The following is a 24,906-nucleotide window of genomic DNA, read 5'->3' on the forward strand; positions in this document are numbered from 1 at the left end:
ACAAGATCCAAAAGACCCTGGGGAAGCTCTGTAAACGAAGAGGAGATGTCATCCATCAGAGCATGAATATACCTCCCCAGGATACAGGTCGCATTAGTGGCTTTTAACGCCAGACTGCAGGACGAAAAAATCTTCTTCGACTGCGCCTCTAGCTTTTTTGAGTCTCTGTCCCCAGGCACCGTCGGGAAAGAACCAGGCGCTGACTTGGACGAACAGGAGGCCTGCACTACCAAGCTCTCCGGCGTAGGGTGCCTAGATAGGAAACCAGGATCAGTTGGAGCCGTCCAATACCTCCTGGCCACGGCTCTGTGAACTGCTGGGGAAGATGCCGGCCTCTTCCACACCTCTAAAACCGGATCCAGCAGAGCGTCATTAAAAGGTAACAGAGGCTCCGCCGCGGCTGAGGCCGGATGCAACACCTCCGTCAAAAGGTTTTGTTTCGCCTCCACCACCGGCAAAGGCAGGTCCAAAAAACTAGCTGCCTTCCGTACCACTGTATGAAAGGAAGCAGCTTCCTCAGTATATTCCCCCGGGGACGAAAGGTCCCACTCAGGGGAAGTGTCCAGCCCACTGGCCGACTCCAGTCCACGCAGCCCATCACCCGAGTCCTCTAGCTCTCCTTCCTCTAGGGCTCGTTGGTACTCCTGCTCTTCTAGTACCCGGAGAGCACGCCTCCTTGAATGCAGTCGTTGCTCAATCCGCGGAGTCGACAATGCCTCCGCCGAAGTCGGAGATCGGCGCCGATCTTCCGAAGCCACCGACGCCGCATCCGGCGCCACGGGTAACTTCGGCGCCGACTGAAGAGCAGCTGAAACAGATGGACCCACCGGAGTCACAGGCCGAAATCTCGACGTCGACGGGATGGAAATCCCTGGGGCCAATCCCTCCGAAGCCACCGGAGCGGCCACCGGCGCCGACACTGGCGCCGAGCCCACGTTCTCAAACGGGAGAAAGGGCATAAAGGGTGCCGGCCGAAGAGGCGCAGGATCACCCAAAGAAAAGGCCAAAGGCCCAGCCGGAGCACCCCCTGGAGCCATCTGTTGGAAGATGGCATACATCGCATTCAAGAATGCGGAACTATCGGCTCCAGGGGTGGGAAAAGCCGGATACTGGGGTGCCTGTCTCGGAGGCGACCCCGACGCCGGCCTCGGCGTCTGCGCCGGAGAAAACACTTGAGGCTCCAATACCTCAATCACCGACGCCTGTCCAGGCGAAGTTGGTGACGCCGGAGAGGGCAACGGCGTCGAAGGATGCGGCGTCACCGTGGGGCTGACCTCCCATGTCTTTCGGCGCCGATCCGGAGACCTGGAACGAGCCTCCCTTGAATGACGCCGAGATTCTCTACGGCGCCGGGAGTCTCGATGACGCCGATGTCTTGGAGAAGACTTCTTGTGATGCTTCTCCTTTGACTTGGCCATAAACAGCTTCGCCTCACGTTCTTTAAGGGCCTTCGGATTCATGTGCTGACATGAATCACAAGTCGAGACGTCGTGGTCGGAGCTCAAACACCAAAGGCAATCGGAATGAGGATCCGTCACCGACATCTTGCCTCCACACTCACGACAAGGCTTAAATCCAGACTTTCTCTGCGACATTATTTCCACAGAGAAAGAGTACGCAGCAAGATATACACTGTAACCGCAAGAGTAACAGTTGCTCCCTCGAAGATAACCGTTTCGAATGCACGGAAAAAAGGGAACTGACGTCCGCACGTCGTCGAGGACCTCTTATTGCCTGTATGACGTCAGACGGCGTCGCGTGCGAGACAGTGACGTCCTCGTCGACGTGCAGAGACTAGTAAGAAGATTTCCGTCGAATGCTGGCGCCATGGGAGTATTCATGAGGTGAGGAATCCACAGGTAGTTGTATCCATCAGAATGGCTGTTTTCTACTTGAAAATATACTATGCAACAAAAAGAAAAGGAGTTAAATCGCCTTAAAAATTTGGGATGCACCTTGTAGGCCTGCAAATCATATGTTGTGCACTAGTATTAGGGTCAGACCATTAAATGTTGTTTCCTCTGAGTTTAAGTTTTGGTTTCATGTGCGTTTCTTATGACTCAAACGTCCCAAGGAATTCACAATGCACAGGCACACAGATTCCTCCTCCTATGTCAGTGTTTTTATTCCCCACCAGAGGTTGAGACTATACTGTATGTATGCCATCAATAAGTACTGTTTGGTTCTTAAAGAACAGCTCGCTAAATGCTACATTCATGCCCCTGAGATGGTGGAAAGATCGCTGGTGAATATGCAATACTACATGCTGCAGATAAGTAATGTTTTCTGTTTGCAATATGCATCCTTGTAGATCAAATCTTGTGCATATATAGCAAAAAGCAGTACTTTCAAACTTCTAAATACATTTTGTGCAGCAAGTAGTAGTACAACAATAAATGCTGTATTTAATACAGCCTTACCTAGTTGTGCTTCTTTTCTAGCTTGAATATTTACAAAGTAATGCTTTGTAAAATTACAGAAAGAAGTCCTGCTGATAAATCTGAAAATGTTTAGTAATGGTATGCATTCTACAAATGCCATAGTTGACTCCATTTATTTATTTATGTGTAGAATGAACATGAAGAATCTGACAGGGTGTGTTTTGCCCAGCTGTGGCATATCTGAATACGTTGTGCACTCCATCTACCAATTCCAGCAATTAAGCAAGAATAAATGCATTGTTTTACTATGTTTTATAAAGGTATAGCATAAGAACTCTTTTAACATCTAGAGTCTGCCATGATCCTCTGCCAAGGACTCCAGAAAACATTTGCAATCAACTGGTGTGAAATCATAAACCACCTGTCATAGGAAACTGGGTGTGAACAACGTCATCCTGTCTTCCACAGACATAGCTTCCAGCTCACTAATTCTACACAGTGAGATAATCACAACCAAAAAAACAACTTTTAAGGAGCTGTATGGTATATGCAATTAAAGTCTAAAATGGCAGGACAATGTTTAGAGCCTAGGATAGAACTCATAAAACTGTAGGTGTTATTATCCGTCTACAAAAGCTTTAATGGCCAGAAGCTTCAAAAGAGAGATTTACAGTTTGTTTTGCAAATACGCTGCAGGAGTAGCTAAATGTACCCTTTTGGGGGTAGCTCAAACCTGACCTGACTGTAGTAAGTGCTGAATATAAAGCTATATTCGATGCCTAAAGACAGTTGACCTGAACTCATCATATCATAACATAATCTAGCACTAACGCGTCAAGCTTCCTTTAGCATTGCTTAACATTCTATGTGTAGATGTAAATATCCACACTCTTAAGACCTAAGGCATCAAACCATGAAATTCAGGATCTTAGATCTGAAAGTAGCAATTTGGCCATTTCTGTGTATGACACTGTAGTAGTGTGGGAGCTTGCAGAAGAGATTTACAGACATTTCCAGTGGATGTGAGAATCATGGTAGATGTACACACGTTGAAGCAGCAAGAATCATCGTCACTGAAGCTTGATGGATCTTGCTTATGACAGTGGTACAAGTGGTAGGGGGGGGGAATTAGTGTAGGCAAATGTCAGTTACTAATCTATCCACTAAGACATTCACCCAGAGACAGAGAGTGTGGCTATCTGAATACTGAATCTGTCAATATTTATTTTCATTGGTTGCGAAAATATGTTTCTGTAACGCTACCCTTCCCAATCTTAGAAGATCTTGATCAATAAAACTTTGTAGGTTTCTTGATGTTTCCTACTCATAAGACCCACAGATTTGTTGTTGACTCCTTGCAAATGTTCTGCAAGGGGGTGTATGTGATGTGCTTGGGCCCACTGAGAAATCTGCTGTGATTTCCTGGACAGCAGAATGGTGTGAATACCCCAAATTTATGTACTGCACGTGGGTTGTTCTTGTTACAACTCGGTATGACATTTGTGACATTTCCTATTGAAACTATTCACAGTAGCTCGACTGCAATAGCTTCCAGAAACTGATGTGCTGTTGAACCTGCTACCTAGAATCACTGTCCCTGAACTGCTCCCACCATCACATGTGCCCCTAACCCTGAAGGAATGCATCTGCAGTGATGTACACTACAGCTTTTGGTCTAGAAAGGGTCTGCCCAAGAACAGATAATGTTTGCTCCACTTTAGGGTTTGTGCTTTCTTTTAGAGTTGATCAACACTAAATACTCCCATTCACACCTTTGTCGGTTCATATTACTAACTCAATAAGCATTCCTGAAATGGATGCATATGTAGTCTGGTGTTAAGGCAATACAAGGCAATATTGCCTCGATAAATTTAATATCTTCCCCACTGACAGATTTTGTAACATCTACTAAAGAGAGATCAAGTTTTGACATATCAAAGCCTTCTCTATTGTCAGATAAGCTTTCACCTATATTTGAGTGTCAGACCAGGACAGCTTTGGGGCTGGAAAATATATATTTTTTTACACTGATGGTGAACTTGAGAACGTGCAACAATGTTGTTTTTTGTGTCTGGGTTGGGCTTTTTTAAATTGAACTCGCCTTCACCAACCAGTCATCCAAGTAAGAAAACACATGATTCTTGAGACAAGAACTTAGTTTAAGTTTTCTGAATTCATATTTTATGCCAAATGGCAAAACTATGAACTGGTAATGATTGCCACGCACCAAATATCTGGCATACCAGCAATGAGCTAGATGCAGCACTGTATGGAAATACAACTGAGTTCCAACGTCCCCATGATGTTTCCCCCTGTAGAAGTGGAATGACTTCTTGCAATGTTGTCATTTTTTAATTTATACTGCTGAAGTATTTGCACAAGAGGTTTAAGTCCAGAATGGGGTGAAGTGTTCTGTCTTTCCTTGTTACGAGAAAGTATGTTGAATATTTACCCTTTGACTCTTTCCAATGGAGGTACTTCCTCCATTACCCCGTTGAATAATAGAGGAAGTACCTCTTCAACAAAAGGTGGTAGGAGAACCTTGATGGTCTTTTGGTTTTGTGTAGTATGAGTGAGTGGCAAGGTCTGGAATCGGATGAAAAACCCATTCTGCACTGCTGAAGCCATGCACTGCTGAATGTACCACCAGCAGGTGCCTTATGATTGCGAACCATTTGTAGTTGTTTTCAGATGCTCCTCTGTTTTGGAAATCCTCAGCTCTGTGCTTTGAATTACCACAAAAATGGCCTCAGCTAGACTGCTGACTTTGAAAGTAAAGATGCATTTTTTCCCCGCTACATTTCGAGTGTGGGTGACTGTGTCTTTCTTAATTTTTTTCCATCTTATACATTTTGGGAGCAAAAGGTTCTCTCAATCGACTTGGACACTTAAACTTAGCTGCCATGCATGCATTGTAAAAGCAAAGCAGTCTTGACAATGGATATAGTTTTATCTTCTTGTATTATTTATTGAACTGTCTTGTTTTTTTAATTCTGGAATGAAGTGTGATGATGCCTCTGTTTCCTCCCATTGGTGATAAATGGGGTAAGTAGACCTTGCTAAGCTCTATGTTATAGTAGCTCCTTCTGCTATTCTTTTCCTTGCTAATACAAGGTATCTATTGCTCATGTCTGAAGGAGGACCTTACCCAGTGATGAAAGTATGCATGCTGTGTAAACCACCATTGTGTTTAGAGTAGTATCCATCTGGAAGGGAAGAATATTCCACAGTGGGAAAGCTTTGGCCTCACGTACAGGCAAGAGGTTCCAGTGCCATGTCGAAAAATAAAGGACATAGAAGATATCCCTGTACAAAGACCTTACCAGTTGAGAAGCTCTGAGCACTGTTTAAAGGCACTCTTCTGTAGGAGCTGGCAAATAAAAATCAAATAGCCCAATAACGAGGCTGTTTATACTCAAATGTTCTAATACTCGCATTTACAAAACACTCTCACATATGGGTGAATTTGCTGCATCATCACAAACAGGGTGTGCAAACAGTGGCATGTGAACCTACCAGAGATAAAACCAGACTTCTCTGGGAGTATCAATGTGTCCATATAAGGGGCTAGTCTATTCATGACAATTTCTGCACGTATTTTGTCTTCCATACTGGGAAGGAAAACGGGCTGATTTAAATGGGCTTTGGCACCTACTTTCTTGAGCCTAGGAAGGGCAGTAATTATCGTTTACCGTAAGGGGCAGCCAGCCATGCTTGATGGCTTGACTGTTTATATTGAAGAGGTGGTGTTAGGTTATCTTTATAGGCTTTGTCAAATTCAGCAACAAGTCCATCAGAGCCTAGAGATTTGCCACCCAGAAAACGGTCTATTGCGCTTATTACTTAACGTCGGCGGGGCAAGCAATGGATCCCTTAGTACCACCCCAATCCAGGCAAGTGCAACTTCATCCAAGTAGGCTGCAACCTCATTAAACCAACTGGTGTTCCTGGATGTGTAAAGGTCAGTATAATAAGTTACATATGCCCTCAAAATGTCCTCCTCTTCTTAGTGTGAATCACAGCAGAGGTACTTCTCCCCATGCTCCTGTAAATTTGTGCTTGGGCTTTACTAGGCCCTCTTCCCTCTCCGTAGTGTTTCTCCATAGCAAAGTGTATATGCCGAGATATAGTTCACTTCCCTATTTGCCCATTCTCTATACTCCAACTGGAGTTTATTAATCCTGTGGTGTGCGTCAGATTAGGGACCCTCCCTGTGTTTCCTGCCCAGTATAGCCAACTCTGCCTCTCACCTCTGAATCTTTTAAGCCTCCAAAGTTTTTAACAATGGACATACCTCGTATGTTGATCTTAAAGGTCTCCCACACTGTAGCGCACTGAGCCTACATTTACCCAAGGAAAATCTAAAATTAAGGCTGGTAGTTCTTCACAAAACACTCTTATCATGTAATGCCATGGGAAGAAATCTCCAACCCACCGAATTTGGCAGATACCAGGATGTCAAGTTCCAGCACAACCGGGGATTGGTTTAAGAACATGTGTGGGAGATTTCAAAAGCCCAAGGTGTGGTATCAGTGCCAAGAAACCAGTAATCTAATCTTGAATAGCTAAAATGTACAGATTAATAAAAGGAGAACATTTTCTCCAGCTCCCTGTTAATCCTCCAAATGTCTAACAGGCCGTAGTCATTCAATATCCAAGATACAATTTGGACCTGTGTAGCGTATCCAGAGACAATGGGCTCGATCTTTTTAGTGACGAGTCAATACCCAAATTAAAGTCGCCCCCACATATCTTTTTTAGAGCTCATAATTCTACAGCAGGGCTTCATGCTTCTCAAGGAACAGGGGTGAATCTATATTAGGCGCATTTATGTTAATAATAGTATATTTTTGCTCACACAGAAATTCAACAATCACTAGGAATCTGCCCTCAGGATTGGTTTGAATGTCTACCTGGGTGAAGTTGACAGACCTTCTGATGAGAATAGCTACACTTTTATCATATGAGGTGTAGGAAGCTAGGTCTCATTTACTGCACTAAAATGAAGAACACTGTGCAGAGAGTTCAGAGGATCCCTAATTGGTTTTGCAGAGGCAAAAGTAGATAAGACTAATGCACTATTTGTGTTAGTGTGGGCGAGCAGTTAGACTTATCAGAGGGTAGTGCTAACCATTTGTTGTACCCATTGAGGCAATAAACGAGGCACACACTCAAAGAATACATCCGAGACCAATTTAGAAAAATAATAAGTCTTTTTATATTTGTTTCAAACATAAGAACTTTGTAATCAGGTAAGTAGACTTTTAAACATAAATACTTTGCAGTTTCAGAAATCAATAAGTAGTGCAATTTTCATAGTTCTCGTAATGTTATTCTATAGAGGAAAATAATGTTCAGCAAACACAGGGTGAACAAAGACTTACGAGGTTGAGCTCAGGGAGCAAAGGTAATGGGAGTTTGACCTTGTGACATACAGGCTGCATCTCTGGCTGGGAAGCCAGTCAGGGACAACAAACAGGTAGGTAGTAGACTTGGGGTGCTCAGGAGCGCAGGTGCACCTTTGGTCCTTTTCTCCAGGGCTCAGGGGTGTTGGATGCAGGGGTGTCCTTAGATGTTGGGATTTCACATCTGGGAGCACTTGTGGTCAGGGGTCCTGTTGGGTGGGACCAAGATGGGTGAAACTACACTGGACTCAGGCTCTGGGCAGCTGGTGAACCACGTTGGCACCACTGGCTGGTTACACCTCAGGTCATGGACGTCGGGTACATTGGTCACTTCAGGTGTCGGATCTTTGGGGTTCCAGCAGCTGCAGAGTCCTTATCTCAAAGTTTTTGTTGCAGGGCAGAGCTGCTGCTCATGGAAGGCTCGAGTCTTTATGGAAGGCAGGACGAGTCAACTTCTTGGGCAGAATCCTTTGAGGTCAGTAGGCAGTCCAGCGTGGTCATCTGCTATTTCTTTTCCTCTTCCGTGGGTGCAACTCTTTTCTTTGTCTTCTTAGGTTGTCAGGGTCTGAGTTCTAGGGTTCAGGGGTGCCACCTAAATACTCACTTTAGATCATTACAGGGAGTGCCAGGTGGTAGCCAAGTAACTGCCCACCTCTAGGGTGACTACACTCCTATGACAACTTCCGCTGGGAAATGGGCATAACCCTAACTCTAGTGGCCTAATTCCTTCCAAACAAGATGAGGGAATTTAAAAAGTAGTGACCACTTCAGCTCATCCACCTTAGGGGTGGAACTGGCATGAAGTGGGCACTCCTCCTAATTTTCCCACCTGTGCTGCCGCCAAAAGTAGGGTCAGGACGGGGGGTGGGGGAAATCGGTCATCTCCACCACCTGGAGAGACCTGGGTTGCATTACAAAGGTGGCTAGGCCTTTGACGCTCCCCACCCTGGAATGTCCTTCCTGCCTGGGCGAGGTGGTAACACCTCTGCCCAGTGTAGGGTTTTGTCTCTCGCCCCCGAGAGTGCTGGTCGTCACCGTGAGGGGGGCAGAAACCTGTCTGTGTGTCTGAAATGGTCAGGACCAGTCAGTAGGCACACTAGTAGTTGGTAGGCTTTCTGGGGGAACTTCTAAGGTGCCTTCTGTGTGCATTTCTTTTAATAAATCCATCACTGGATTCAGTGAGGGTTTATTATTCTGAGATGTTTGATACCAAACTTCCCAGAGCTTAGAGAATCCATCATGTAGCTGGGGAACTCGTAATGACCAGTGTCCAGCACATACATTTAAAATGGCTTCCCTGTTCACTTACTATGCCTCAGAATCGACAGAGACAATGCAGGGGCATATCTGCTCATGCATATATTCCCTCACATGTGCCCTGATGCACCCTGCTTTAGGGGTGACTTACAGTTGCCACATGCAGTGATAAGGGGCCTGGCACACAAGTATGTGGGACAGGTCATGTTTTCAATTTAGCCTGCACCAAAGCACGCAGTCTGAAAATGCAACATTGTGTGGGTTTGTTGAGCGGTCCCTGAGGGTGGCACAACTGGTGCTGCAGCCCTCAGGGACCTTCCTAAGTACCCCTGGCCCTAGAAAGCATGGGTACCATTTACTAGGAACTCACAGTGTGTGCTAAAGAGTGTGCCAATTGTGCAAACCAACTGTGCAGTTTTGGAGAAAGAGGTCTGGCACTAGGGAACTGGTTAGCAGGGATCCAGTGCACTAACAGTCCAAGCCAAGGGTGCTTTCCTACATGAGGTATATGATGAAAAAACTAAAATAGGAATAAACTCTAAACACATTCATGTCGGCACATCAGATCTAGATGTGTCTCTTGCAAGAGAACTATATCAATCTGAGGTCTATCCGGGTATCTCAAACCAAGCCTCCTCTTCTTGGAATTATTGAGCCCTCTAATGTTCCAGGTTATACATTTAAGCCTATACAGTGCAGGAATATGGTACAGTACAATAGTAATTGCTACATTTTCTATAGGTTAGATACAAGTCATATTCAACTGCCAAGGAACTACCTAAGACAGTATCTTAAACCCCCACCCATTCACACTGTGTTCCTGAAATGTAGGCGTCCATTAACTTATCAAATCATGAAATTGTATCGTAAACATTGAATGTAGAATGCACTAAGAGGTGTATGCCATACCCGCCACAAGCCTGTATCCACACCAGTATCAAGCAATGAAAGACATAATAGAATACATTTTATAATCTTGCACTGACTGCTTGAAGAGCTAGCCATCCCCTCCTAGCACTTCCAGAGCACAAAACTCATTTTTTTTAACTTGGAACTAACATTTCAAGTCCTGAATAAGCAGAGATACAGCCAAGACTCCTACTCAACATCACTCATTGGAGCTTATGGAGGCCTGTTTCAAAAGAGGAGCATGCAAGTTTTTTTTGTTTTTTTTGTGTGCATTTCTTACAAAAAGGAAGCGCCTCATCTGAAACTTAAAGATAAATGTGCAATCCCCCCGCCATTATGGGAAGTTTGTTAGTGTATAATTTGGAGTGACTGAGGTTTGCAGGATGAAGAGTCTTCTTGGCATCCAGCAAAGAGTGAAATTCAGGAAAAGGTGGATCCTGGCTCCTTGATGTTCAAGGTTTTTCTCCTGTCTGGTCATTTCCAGGACATGAGCTCTATCCTTGAAATTAGGAAGGCAGGCAACAATCAGGTGCACAGGGCCACCCAGAGAAACCTAAGAGCCAGGGCCTTGTGCACTGTCTCCAATATGAAGCACTGTGTATTTATCTTTACCAAAGATGTCTGAAAGGAGTGCTTCAACAAACAATTCCGGTTTTACAAGTTAGTAGACTCAGCAACACTAAGGATGTGTATATTACTGTGCAGTGAGAGCACCTCCAAGTCTTCCCACTGAGCACTGGGTGTGGCCACCACATCCTGTCTATCAAGTCGGGTAAGCGAGTAACTCACAGTTTTAGTGCCATACTTAAGGTCAGAAATACATTGATCAGAGTCGTTAAGTATTGTAGCCTGCCTAAGAAGGTACTCTTATCTGATCTAAAAGTTGGGTAACTGTGTTCATTTTCTGATCAATCTCCTTAATGTTTTGTTTTAGTTCAGGTAAGATATGCATTATGTCTTTCACAGCATGTGCTGTGGACTAGAGATACCTCCAATCACATTATCAGGTTCTATTGACCTCAAGGATTTTCTGCAGTGGAAAGTAAGTTTCACCTTCTTTATGATGTAGTTCGACACAGTCACAAAGGTAAAGTATCATGCAGTAATCAACACAGCTCAAGGTGATAGTCTCCCCTGATGGAGGGAAGAACACTGTGTGGGGTACCATGTGTAATTTCAAATGTGTAGCACCCAAAAACGTTTTGTAATATTCTCACTTGGTGCACAAGGGCGCACATAAAAAGCTTTACTTTTTTTAGCCCTGAGTAAGGCAGGCAGTAACCAGGTCATTTGAAAAGTGTATTCACAGTCTAATTTGCATGGGTCTACCATAGTCATGTGTGGTTGCCTGCCCACGGGAGCAACACCACAGCAGGCAGGTCCAAGCCAGGTGGGTCCACACTGCCTCCGGAGTTGTGAGCAGGAGGATGTGGCTCACAGTCCCAAGCAGTTAACACCAAGACCTGATTCTGACACTTCCAGGCCACAGCTGTCGAAGAAGTGAAAATGGAGGCCACCACTTCTAGCGTGCCCAGCTGCTAGGCCACTGGTCCATCCTCTTGACATCACTAGCATCAGTCGAGAGGCTAGAGCTGCAGCAACAACCACCAACTTGGGCTGTCAGGGCAGGTAGCATGCCGATCAGGGCTCAGAGACCACCCAGAAGCTCAACCTGCAGGGCCTGCCGCCCCTGACCTCTCACCCTCAGAGTTGTAAAACACAGAAATCCGTCCCTAAATATATGCAGAGGTAGTCTCCACTGTGTAGCAGGTATATGTGCTGTACAATGCTTCCTCAATGAGAGGATTCTGTTGTGGATAGTAGCAGAATTAGCTGGAGCATGAGGCTTAGGCGGACATCAGTAGGCCACAGTGGCACTGATCTATTTTGTGTTCAACTTCAATCCTCCTTTTGCAGTCAAACAGCATTTTGAGCTCAATCCTCCTTTCAAAGCCAACCTGTGTCTTGACTTTGGTACTCTTTTTGAGGTGAGTTTTCTTCCTGAAGTCAAGGTAAATCAGCCTTAGGTGTTTTCTTCTTTAGGATGAAGCATGGGTTTGTGTCAGTGATGTGCATGATGTGAGTTTTCAAGTGTTGCCTAAGTAGAGTTTGTTCCTTGGAATTACAAGTAGTCCACTGGTCTCCAGATTTGGAATCTACCTCAGATGGAAGTGGGGTCTGCTCCTCCTGATCCAAATCAACCATGAAAAATTGTCAGTCAACGTCCCCCACTCAGCCCTTTTTCGGTACCTTCTTCCAACTGACCCTTAAAGCTCCTTAAGGAGACTTTAATGAGACCTTCAGTTCCATCTGGGTATGATTTAGCGGGTGAGTGACTTGTATCGTTCCTTTGTTTTATTGCCTTTTTGCAAAACAATGTACGACAATCGAGACAGGCACTTGTGGCGTGACCTGTTAAATGGCAAAGATTGCAGCCTCCATGACGATCGGATAAAAGGAAGCGGGTGATGGAAGAGGGAAAAAAAATTCAAAGTGTATTTTCCAGAATCCAATCACTTTCTCTCCCCAAAACTAAGACAGTCATTATCATACAACCTTATATGAACAGTTGTGTGAAACCCTAAACATTCCCCTCTGTAGCCAGTAATTAATCTTCTACTTTGACAACTGAAGCTTGTCATAATATTGTGATCTTCAGTGTCGAACCTCATCTTTCACTGCAAAGCTCCAGCAAATAGGTCAGAAAAATAATCTAAAGAGGAAGCTGTGTACTTTACATTGTGGGTTTCAGCAGACATGATTACGAGTCACAAGTATGAATCTGAAAATTACAGTTCGAAAAACAACAATTTGTAATGGTCTGAGCCCATCACCGTATAGTAGAACAGTAGACAACATGTGATCTTCAACTCATGCTACAATCATAAAGCTTATTAATACAATTGTCCTTTAAAACCACAAACCTTAGATGATTCTAAGGTGCAAACAGGACTTTTATTTGGAGATGAATGCCTGGGTTTATTTTAAGACCCTCCACAACTGAGGCATTTTGGTACCTAAACAAGGAGGCATGCCTCAGTTGCCAGAATAAAGACCTCTGATAATAGAACAGTGTTCAAAAAGGGATTTTCCTTAAATAACAAATGTGTCCTCAGAGAAAGGGAGTCTCACAGATAGATCAAACAGAAAATGATGGAGAAAGATTTCCAATGAAATGTTGTTATGCTTACGTGAAGCATGAAGGAGTGTATATAGCTAACCACTGAGAATGGTGCGGCTAAGGGGGCATTTACATCTTATTACAAAGCAGCCAAAGCAACCATAGTAACAAAGCATATAGCTGAAATTAGATACAACAATATCAAATGGAAGCAACAAATCAGCAAAATGTTATGCCATTTTTATTTTTCCTATTTTCAAATCAAAAACATCTCATTTAATTTAACAATTTAATCGGATTTTTATCTCCCAATGAGATGTAGTATGAATGGAAATTCCACAGTGAAGAATTACCTTCTTTAACGCCCCACGGGAGATGGTTGATAGGGTGTTGGAGATGATGCAAGGGGTCAGACCCCGGAACAGTCCATGTTTTCCATCCACCTGCACAATGTATCTAGCTGGGTAGGAAAACACTGATTTACTCACAAACAAGGGATGATATATGACACTGCACAATGCAGAGGAAAACAATACAATTTGTAGAGTCACTACTAATATGGACATGCACACTATACGCAGGACGGTATTCAGTGAAACAGAAAAAGCCTCCCATGTACAAAACCCCATTAATGAATGGCATGTTTTATTCACTGTACACAAAGAATTCAGTATATCTAGTGTAGTAAACAAGAGCAATAATTTAACCAAAAGGGTTACATGTCTTAGGGCTGCTGAATTAAGCCCTTGTTTTCAGGTTATGTTTTATGCATGTTAAATTACAGTACTGATCATACTTGAAGATGTTCCATTCAAATAAATTCCTTGACACACATTCTCACAGTGGAGGTGGTTAGGGTTTCATCCAATAATGGAACTCAACATCTCTAGATAGCATGCTTTAGGAACACACCAAAGCTCCTTATTGCAAGTGTGCAAAAGTGCCTTTTTTGCGTTTAAGCCCCCATTTTTTATGGACTGATGCTGCTGTTTTTATACCCTGCGCACTGGGACACTGCTAACCAGGCCACAGTGCATTTGCTATGACCCCTAAAATGTAATGAAAAAAGCTAGCTCCTAATTGTAATGGTTAACCTTCACGTAAGGCCATAGTATGGTGCCCACAATATACTCATGGCGTGGAAGATAACTGTCACCTATAAAACAGAACACAACCGTGCCACCCACTAGGATGACCATCCAAACATGACTCCAGGCCTACCACTGTATAACTGCTGCAGTTTAAAACCTGCAGTCCAGTCTGTCCAAATAAACCCTTTCTGTGTAAGTATTGTAGGCGACATGGCAGGGTGCAAGGTACTTAAAAAGTAGGACACGTAGAGCTTTAAAGTTAACTTGCCATTGCAGTGACAAGCGCCCAAAAGCTTTTTTACCTGTATCAAGGTTGGCAGGCCCACACAGAAACACTGGGAAGGGATATTAAATATTAATTCTGCTATCTCCAGTTAAGAACCAACTAGAAAACTGATTTAACTATTTTAATTATTTAGTAAAAGCCCAACTCAATGCCGAAGTCAAATGTGTAATAAATATTAGGGAAACATAACTTTTAGAAAGTAACATTTTCCCTGCCTAAAGCTCCTAGAGGCTACTTTGCATTAGCCATCCAGCAGGAGCCCAGCAAATCAGTAGTCCTTGATGAGGTGTGAAAATTGTTCCGAGAGCGGAGACAAAGGCTGAGAGTGGGGGGGTTGTTTTTGTTACCCTGGCAGAACGATCAGCCGGGGTATGTTCAGGAATCTTATATACTTCAAAAGACCATTCTCTGTCACAAGCAAAGTTAGGTAACATCAGTAAAGGTCTTAGCTTTTATCCTACCAGTCAGGTAGGCAACAAACCCAGTGGGGGGAAAGCTGCCCCTAGAATTGATCTGGAGTGACATAGGAGGTGGGCATTGCTCATTACCCTGGCTACACCTCTGAGTGGGCACACAGGCTATGTGTTGGGGGAGAAGCGTTTCCCCATCTTGGATTTTGAGGGTAAGGGGCACTGTGGGATTCTTTATAGTAGGGCTAACAGGAACTGCTTCAAACGAGGGTAGCATTATCCTTTACCCCATCTGTTAGGGAGGGGCCAGGGATCCCCACTCCGCCCCACCCACTAGCTAATGCCAGGCATGAATTTAGAATCCTAAAGCACCTTCTTCATAATACCTTCTGGAACTGCTTAAGAACAGAAACAAACTGGGTCAGCTGTCTGTGACCTGAAAAGAGCCCTAATGGACTTTACATGCTCCCTCTTGTACCCAGGATAAAGAGGTAGACTCAGTTGGCTGACCTCCTGTGTGGCTACAGGGCTACAAAAAGCTTCAAGAGGTCTTTTTCCTGAAGTGTCCAGCTGACCAGTACCAACAGGATCTGACCTAGAACCTACTGGTAGCATCTGCTGGAGTGTCTCTTTACCCCCAAGTGCTGTGCATGAAGTCCTGGTACCCCCTGCTGTATGTTAATGGATTTCTTCTAACGCCCTGAAAACCTGGGACTTAAAAACTGTTTGGACTTTCAGATCTCCAAAGGACAAGGTAAACTACTCAAACCAATCCTACCAAGGCACGACCTCGCTTAGCTGAGGTTTCTCCACCCAAAGCATCTCCGTAGCAGCAAATTCTATTCAGCGGACCCTCTGCAAGAAGGTATCCTGCTTTGTGGAACTCTCTATTGGACACAGCCACAGTTTTTCCCCAGCTGATTCTGAGCTCTGAATAGAGACAAAGGATAAAGACAAAAGTCTTGGCCGGGTGAAGACGGCAAAAATATCCAATCAGCACAACATTTTTATTTCTCCCACTCAGAGCTTTTCTGGAAAAAAACAACGGCTTCCGCTGCACCTCATCCAACACCTATCCAACTTCGTGAGGACTTTCTCAGATACCACTGAATGATTTTGACTTCCAGAAAAAAGATTAGGTCCCAAGATAAAGCCTCTACCTGGTCAAATCTGGTTGGTGTATCCAACCTATTTTCCATGGAGGTCAGTATGAAATCATCTACCGCGACCACTGACTACCATTGGTCATTTGTACTTTGTGGCACTATTTTTCCTTAAATCTTTAAAAATTCATATCTCAGGTTCCTCTGATTGGATTTTAGGTGTCATTTTACACATTATATTTTACTCTATTTTTGAAAATTGGAGTTGGATTTTTATTGTTATATTTTTGACTTTCTAAATGTTTCAATGCTTTTAAGTGTTTGCCAGGACCCCTTTCAGGGGACCACGGGGTAAGCAGGAGCTACTGCACCCAACCATGGTGGGGGTGAGGCTTGTTAGCCCTGATGTCCCAGGGCAAACTTACTTTACGTCTGGAGCAACTGGGTCGAGAACCCCTTCAACACTTGACTATGAGAGGTAGCATAGGTCGAGCAGTCCAAGGCTTCTCGGAGGAGGTAGATGCAAGGAAGTGAACACAGGCTCACAGCTCAAAATACACTCTACAGCAGCATAAATAATTCTCCAGTCAAATATCTGCTTTCATGAACAAGCATTTGTAAAGCTAACAGGCTTCACCCATGCAAGATCTGTTGGCTTTGTTAACGTTTTTTTAAAGATGTAGCACAGGAAGGTAAATATAAAAAACAAAGCGTTATGGTGCTACCAGCGGTGACCACTTCTTTGCGCTTTCTTTTTTTTTTTTTACTTTTTAAGACATGTTGCAATGCAACACATTAAAAATCTAAAAACATTAACAAGGCCTGTAGCCAAGATCTAATGCACTTTAGCCACTCTCAATAAGGAGCCTCACAGCTTTCTTGACCTCCTGAGTCATCTCACAAACCTGTTCTCACTTACATACTAGATCTTTATTCATTCCATTCCCTGAATGTATGTCCCTAGCTAGGTTTGTGTACACATATAATAAGTATTAAAGCAAAGTGAACGCTCTCCACCCTTCTCCCGCAATGTACTGAAGCAGTGGCCTTGCAGCTGACTTAACTATATGACTGATATAGTGCTAAATTAAAAAATGAACTAATACAGTTTTACAAGGTAGAACTGGTCACCTGAGAATCTTTATCACAGAGAGTCCACAAGGTTTAAGGCTTTTAACACATTAGAAACTTATCTTATCATGGCATACTGCAAGAAAAGGAAGTTTGCAGATTATCTGATGAGCCACTGATATACAAGAAGGCAGCCTAAACTGGGGAATGAATGTGACTGATCCTTACCTAATAATCTAACAGACGCTGTGCCAGCATCTACATGGCAGTGTAAACCAACATGATCTTCAAAAGGAACACATTATTCTTAATGGAAAATCATGCCAAAGAACTCAGTGCAATCCATTTCCACTGCAATGGAAAAGCGCAACAAAATCCATCAACAGTGGAGCAAATTAAAATCAAATAAAAAAGCTGGCCAGGATCTGAAAATGCACCACCTAAGTGCTGGCAGGAGGCTCGAAAGTGAGAACAAATGGAAGCTACACACTTGCAAAGCACCTATGAAGGATAAAAAAAGATGAGGGTGTTTTCTCCACTTCATACGCTGCCTCTGTACATTGTGTATATACACACATACATCGGAAAACAGCACAAAGTAAAAGCACATACTTGCAGGCTCTGGAAATGAAGCGCATGTTTCAGGACATTTTCATTATATCGCTTTTTAATTTTCGGATAATTAAAAAAAAAAAGAAAAAAAAAAAGAGTACTAGCAGAAGTCTGTGGCCAGTTTAAGGACACCGGCCATTGGAAGCAGTACTTGGCCCAGGCTCCACAGCTGGATGAAGACTCAACCCCAGGATGAAGACTGAGGCGAGGAGGAAGTGGAGGAGGGCCTGCCCAATAGGAAGCAATGAAAGGAAGAGTGATGTAGGAGCCATGTGGGAACCAGCCAATGGTAAGTAATGTGATGTGGGAGCCACGTGGGAGACAGCCAATGGTGAGTACAGGTGACGTGGGACCCAGCCAATGGTAAGTACAGGTAATTAATGGGCGGGCTCTAAGCCCCTTTTAAATTGTTTTTTTATGTTTTTTTAAATACAAGAGATTTTACAAGCACAGCGCAAGCGCTGTGCAGGTGAAACCTAATAAAAGGAGCATTTACATGTGCACACAGAGCAAAATACTGCATACCCAAAAAACAGAGACAGTAACTTGCTCTGATCCTTCCCACCGGTGAGGGATAGATTGCTCCAGTCCTCAGTCAGGGGCTCAAGCCTGCATGAGTCACCGTGGTAGCCTCTCCTCTCCGCTCAATGATAGTATGAGCCTGGTAACAGTCCTTATCCTTTCCAGTGGTCCTTTCTAGCATACAGGGTCATCAACCTTAACGGGCACACAGGCTATTGCCAAACAGGCATGGCAGTAATCTTCATGGTGGCCTCTTCTAGCATAAGGGGTCGCAGACTTCACTTTACACACAGGCTAAAGCTGGATCAGCATTGCAGTGATGCCAACCACGGCTAACATTTTGGAAGACTCCCTGGCATATGGGGACACCGACTTGAACCTGCACCCGGGTGACGACCTGTTTGGTGCAGCAGCCGTCTCCTCACCCCTTGCTACAGGGAACCAGTCACCAGGATCCCTCATTGGATCTCGCTCCCTCCAAGATTTCTCCTCTTTCTCACAGGGAACAATGGCCTTGGCAAGCAGGCAGGCACTGGTGCTCCAGACTCCACGGGCAGGTGGATTTGGATTTCATTGGGAGACTGAGAGGTCGTAGCCCCCAGCCCTTCTCACACAGCCAGACAGGCTGCTTGAGGGATGACAATTTTGGGGGCTTCGAGCTACCCTACTTATAGTCCATTTCCAAACACTACATGCGATCCAGGGTCTGTGATTTTGAGGCTTGTATTGTTGTCATCCTTCATTTTGAAGTGCCCACTCCTTAGCCTTGCCGTTCCTCCAGAAAGCAGCCTGTTACAGCAGGAACAACTCCAAATATGACAGCTAAACAACACAGGCCATTAGAGTAACTAGGAAATCACACCTGGGTGTCAGCCACAGTGATATGTGCATCAAAAGGTTAACCCAGGGCCCCAGCCCTATGCGTTATCGTTCTTTTGTCATCTTCCAGAAAAGTGTTCAGGCTTCTTTCCAGTGACCTCTCCCTGAATTAAATAGCACCTTTTGAAGTGTACTGAACAGCCTGGCTCTCCTTCTTCCAGTATGTGTCCCACCCAGCTCACAGTAATGCAGCAATCCACAAATCTGTCTGGAGGATTCCTCTACCTCTTCATGTTCCTCCAGTAAGGCCTCCCATGCACAGCGCTACATACTAACTTGATGTACACCATAGGTCAGTTAAGCACACAGCAGTGGAACTTTAAGTGAGTGAGCCTGTTGGCCTCACTCCTGTGACACAGGCTCCTGGGGCAGTCGATTTGGATTTCACTGAGAGACTGAGAGGCCTTAGCCCCCAGCCCTTTTCACACAGCCTGATGGGCTGCTTGAGAGTTGATGTTTTCGGCGGACTAGAGCTACCCTTCTTTTAGTCCATTTCTAAATACTAAATGTGATCCAGGGTCTGGGTTTTTGAGGCTTGTGTTGTTGGCATCCTTCATTTTGAAGCACCCACTCCTCTGCCTTGCCCTTCCTCTAGAAAACAGTCTGTTACAGCAGGAACAATTCTAAATCTGAGAGCAAAACAACACAGGCCATGAGAGTAACGACAATCACACCTGGATGTCAGCCACTGTGATATGTGCATCAAAGGTTACCCCAGGGCCCCAGCCCTACTCTTCATTGTTCTTTTATCATCCCCATATTCTTCCTGAAAAGTGCTCCAGCTTCTTTCCAGTGACCCCTCCCTGATTTAAAGAGGATCATTTGAAGTGTACTGAAGAGCCTGGCTCTCCTTCCTCCAATGTGTGTCCCATCCAGCTCACAGGAACGCAGCAATCCACAAATCTTTCTGGGGGCTTCCTCTTCCTCCTCATGTTCCTATAGTCAGGCCTCCCAAAATGGAACTAGGAGCCTTCCATGTATTGTACCATTCACAGGCGCACATACATCTAGCACATGCATACAACACACACGCACTGCACAGCTCTACAGACTAACTTGATGTACACGAAAGGTGATAATAAGCACAGAGCAGTGGAACTTTAAATGTGTGAGCCAGTAGGCCTCACTCCAGTGACACAGGTAAAAGGGGCTGTTCAATTCTACTGACCACTACGTGGTGTGCTGCCACCACCACATACATGCTGCTTAATACCTGGCATAGGCAGGAGTCTTTCAGCACTATGAGGGTAGTTGTTTGAGCTCTCCTCTAAGGTCCAACAAGAGCGCAGTCCATGAAACAGGCCTATGTCATGATTCGCACTGTTGCAGCTGGGGCACTGACAGCAAGGTTGCACATCAGCCCCCACGCGAGGGACTTTTCCTTCCCAGCAATGATTTACACGTTCTCTTTAAGTTATGCCTGTCTGCTATGTGCCATAGCTACCAGGGGTTGAGCTCAGCTTGAAATTACTAAACCCTTTAACGAGATCTAACAAGTTAGCGTCTTTATTACTTGTGGTGGACTACCTTCCAACCCAGCTAGTAATTCACTTTTGCACAGCAAGCACATGAAGGAACATCCAAATAATGTTCTCCAGTAATGTTACAACTAACAAAATAAGAAGATGGGTCTGTCCTAAGCAGCATTATTGGATATGCTGTGACTTGGCGAAAAAGCAGACCACTTCTGTTGGGATGGAATAACTTCTCAACAGGAAAGGAAAATATTCAAATATTCACTTTTTTAGTTTTGAAATAATAGGTTGATACAGACTGACTACACACAAACGTTTATAGAAAGAAATCAGTGAATGTCATTGTACATGCACAAAGTCATCATCAGAAATGCTATAAAAAGAATATTACAAAGGGCACACTATTACAAGTATGGATAAATTGTAACAAAATGAGGGACAATGAAAGACAAGCCAAAATGTTTTGAAAGACCTAGAAGTTATTTTTAACTATGAATTGGATGGGATTGCTAGGCTTCCTCTCTTTGCATTCAAATAGTGAGAGACTATACATTAGCAGCACAGCAAAGGCAGTTTGTGAGACTTCCCATGTCCATTTCTATGTTATCTGTCCTTAAAGACTGTAGAGCAGTGTCAAGTGTACTTCATTGCCCTATGGCTCCAGGGAAGTAAGTCAATCTTAAACCAAAAAAAGATTAAAGGAATATATGAAAAAACATAGTGTCACCAACACATTAAATTTGTAAGTGAGTGGAGCAAATAGCCCAGTAAGTACTCATTTTATATATTTATGAATAACTCAATTTATTTACAACTCAAGATATCACTTTCTTACTATATGAGAGTTGTGGAAGCCCTACTCTTTGAGAGAATTTGGGACTGGTTTTGTCCTGGAAAACATACGAACTGTGTTTTTTTTAGCTATCAAAAAAGATATCTACACGTAACAAGGGGCTACTGATGTAAGCAGTGGCTCAGGGTTCTCACCGCCTATACATGCTATTTTAAACTCCCCACACCCTACACACCAGTCCTTCCTACTATTCTATTCCTACCAGTTGCCTGCAGTGAAGCCCCATGCACCCTGCCACATCATACTGTTATTAAAGTAAAGTCACTCACCATAGGTGAAAAACCCTGGCAGGTATAAGACTTTCCTCCCCAGAAGGTTTCTCCCAAAGGATGCAGGAATAGGTTCATGGCCCACCTTTGAAATAAACACAGAGATTTAGATTTTGTTCACCCATGATGTTCAAGTCTCAAAGCAACAATTAGGAGAAAAATAAGGATTGGTTCTTGATGATGACACCCCTTAGACAAATATAACATTAAAAAATATAACTTGTGCCCTATTTATAGCAGTTCAAAAAGACTTATGCAAACTCCATGGATGCTCTCAATTTACGTATCCTAAAACAAAAGGGAGAGAGGGCCCCACTCAACCTATCACCCCAACGGGACAGGGCACTGTGACACAGTGATTAAAGTAATCTTCTTCAATCACTACTCCCAATTTATGTGCAGACTCCATTATCATAGTTCAAAAGACAAAACAGACACGCTGATAAATCCCTTTTCATATCAAAGGGAGACCTCTAGAATTCTGCTCATCTTTTATGGCTGCTCCACAAGATGGAAAGTCCTCCAGTAGCTTTCCCTTCCCATGCCACAGTAAGGGTACTCCTGGTTCCCTGAAATGAGGTCCTCCTGCCACAGTCTCAAGGGTCTGTGCCATGGTAGTGACTGAAGTGTTCTGCAATAGGCAGAGCCGACATCCAGAACATGACTTCCACAGTTGTGAATGATGATTCCTGTGGTGCATGGGGAGCATCCAACAGTGATAGGTGCCTAACATAACTGCTGAGCACAAACCCAAGGCAGATACCACACTTCAGGTAAAAGAGGTGCTTCATGTGGCTGGAAAACCAAAACATAACTCCCAGAAGACCGGTTTCCTATCTCATAACATGGTAAACAATGGGCACATTTCTATTGGATGTCGTCAAAATAGGCAGAGGCACCCAACGAGGTTGCCCACTGTCTCATTTGCTACTTGCACTAGCCATCAAGCTCTTTGCTGCCCTGATACGGAGGAGGAGTGGGAACGGGGCATTTGTCTAAGAGACAGGAAACACTCCGTCTCCCTGTATGCAGACAATATGCTGCTGTTAATTGGGGGAGCAGAGGATGGTGTGCCCGGGGGAGCCCAAGAACTTGAGCACTTTGGAGAAATTTCAGGATGTACGCCTAACTGGGACAAAACATGTGCATTCCCCTTTTATCTGCTATGTTAGAAGCCCCTTAATCGTGCACAATCTTTGCATACAGTGGGAACCAACAGTTAAATATCTGGGGGAAGGGGTCAAGGTTTACCATAAGGATGGCAACATCAGGGATGGTAACTTGGGACCTGCCCTACACTCGCTGAGTACTGCAGTGACTTTCTGGTGCACAATGCACCTGCACCTCATGGCTAGAGTGGTTCTCACTCAAAAGGTGACACTTCAGAGTCCTACATTTGTTTGTGGCGCTACCAATTTGAATCCTGCAGAAGTGGTCCAGGGATGGGGGTCTGCAAAGGGTCTCGCTCTGCTTCCTTCAGCGGACACTGGGGGGAGGATGAGTTGGCTGCACCTGACCTACAGCAGAGCTATGCAGCTGTGCAACTGCAGTGGCTGGCTCAATGGCTGGGAGGGGAGAGACAAGAGGAGATGGGTCCTTTGGGCTATGCCCAGAATGAGGGAGCACTGACAGCACTACTAGATGGTAGGAAGACACATGCTCTTGATCCCACCAAGATGCTCACAAAAGCAATGAGGAGCTGGAAGGGGTAGTGCACAGACGTGGAGAGAGATCTTTGTATGCCTAGGCGTTTGTACAGCAGGGCTTCCCACTTCTAGAGGGGGTTACCTCTCCACCCGGCAAATGACTGCCTGGACAGAAGATGGGATCCTCACCCTTGGAGTTTGCTATGTGAACAATAAATACGTTGCACAGTTTTGGAGACATGGTGACTGAGGATCACTTACCTCGGTCTCAATTCCTTACGTATGGAGCCCTAAGGGATTTGGTCCATTCCATGTGGGGGGAGGACTTGATGGAACCTTAAGCCACACAATGCTCTACAAACTCTCCTCACATTTGAAGGTGGTAGAACATTGGTGTCCTGGCGATATAAAACTATTCTAGCCATGATAATGGCACCCATAGCTGGTGTCAAGGCGCAATGGGACAGTAGGCTGGGGTGATAAATCACAAGTAGGGAGTGGACTATGGTATTGTAGCACACCCATAGTGTCTCTAGAAATACTAGGTTTAAGTATATCCAGCTCAATTGCTTGCATGCTACATACCTCAAGCCACGAAGACTGACTGTCATAAAGGGTAGTGTGAATAAATCCTGCCCTCGATGCTCCCCGGTGGACGCAGGATTCCTGCATACGGTTTGGGAATGCCCAAAGATCACTGCATACTGGCAGCTCGTGACCCAAGACCTGGAACATGTTGCACACTGTGCATATCTCAAATCATTACAAATCTGTCTATTGAGCCTCTACTGCAGACCCCCAGCTGCCAAGATGAGCTCCAGATTCATTGATCTGGGACTCGCACTGGCGAAATGGACAACTGAAATGCAATGGGGCTTGCCTGATGGCCCCCTGCATAGTAGAAGCAAAGAGGAGCTCTGGAGATGGGCGACAACTGAGGAGGTAGCTTTGCAACAGTAAGAATAATGAGGGCTACGTCACCATCCCACAGTAGTACATTGGGTATCTCTCATCACTATTTTTCGAGGCTGAGAACTGGATGGTCCTGGTTCGCAGTTCCCAGAGGCGAGCATGGAACATCCTGGTTGATGTAAGCAACTCTGCCTGTCCCTCAATTATGGCGCAGCCAGATAAATGGGGTGAGCAACCTATGAAATACTACACAAATGTAGGTGAGAAGTAAATACGATTGCTAGAAAAGGAGAAATCTGACTGGGCGCAACTGGTGCACATGTTGGTTTCATTATGTTATTGTTTTAATTACCAAACTTCTGAAATATGGAGTGTACTGCAAGCATATTGTACGTGATACTGACAATGACCTCTTGTGTGGCGAAAGGGTACTTGCTTTAAGATGCTTCAGAGGATTGAATATGCTGTTAGTGACAAAACTAGTAATAAAAATATTTTTTTCAAAGGGCACACTTCATCTCTATAACCAAAACTGAGCATAACCAGTCTCTACCGTTAATCTAACTGCTGCTTGATGGGAACTCTTCCATGAGAAATTGGGAGAAAACATCTGGCGGGAATCATCCATTAATATGTGGTAGAAGCTCAACGTTCATAGAAGAAAAAACAAATTTTACTGTGATATAAGGTCTCTAAAGTGTGCT

General features: G+C 44.4%; 1 protein-coding gene across 1 annotated transcript in view; it reads right to left on the reverse strand.

Annotated features, from left to right (window-relative positions):
* Positions 1 to 24,906, reverse strand: part of MTCH1 (mitochondrial carrier 1) — a 215,093-nt gene that overhangs the window by 182,719 nt on the left and 7,468 nt on the right. The window contains exons 2-3 of the mRNA XM_069238748.1: positions 21,645 to 21,729; positions 13,427 to 13,533 (exon numbers count right to left, since the gene is read on the reverse strand). Of these exons, the coding sequence (XP_069094849.1) occupies positions 13,427 to 13,533; positions 21,645 to 21,729 (192 nt within the window). The remainder of the gene's footprint in view (positions 1 to 13,426; positions 13,534 to 21,644; positions 21,730 to 24,906) is intronic.

Source organism: Pleurodeles waltl, chromosome 6 (assembly GCF_031143425.1).
Source record: "Pleurodeles waltl isolate 20211129_DDA chromosome 6, aPleWal1.hap1.20221129, whole genome shotgun sequence".
NCBI classification, from domain to species: Eukaryota; Metazoa; Chordata; class Amphibia; order Caudata; family Salamandridae; genus Pleurodeles; species Pleurodeles waltl.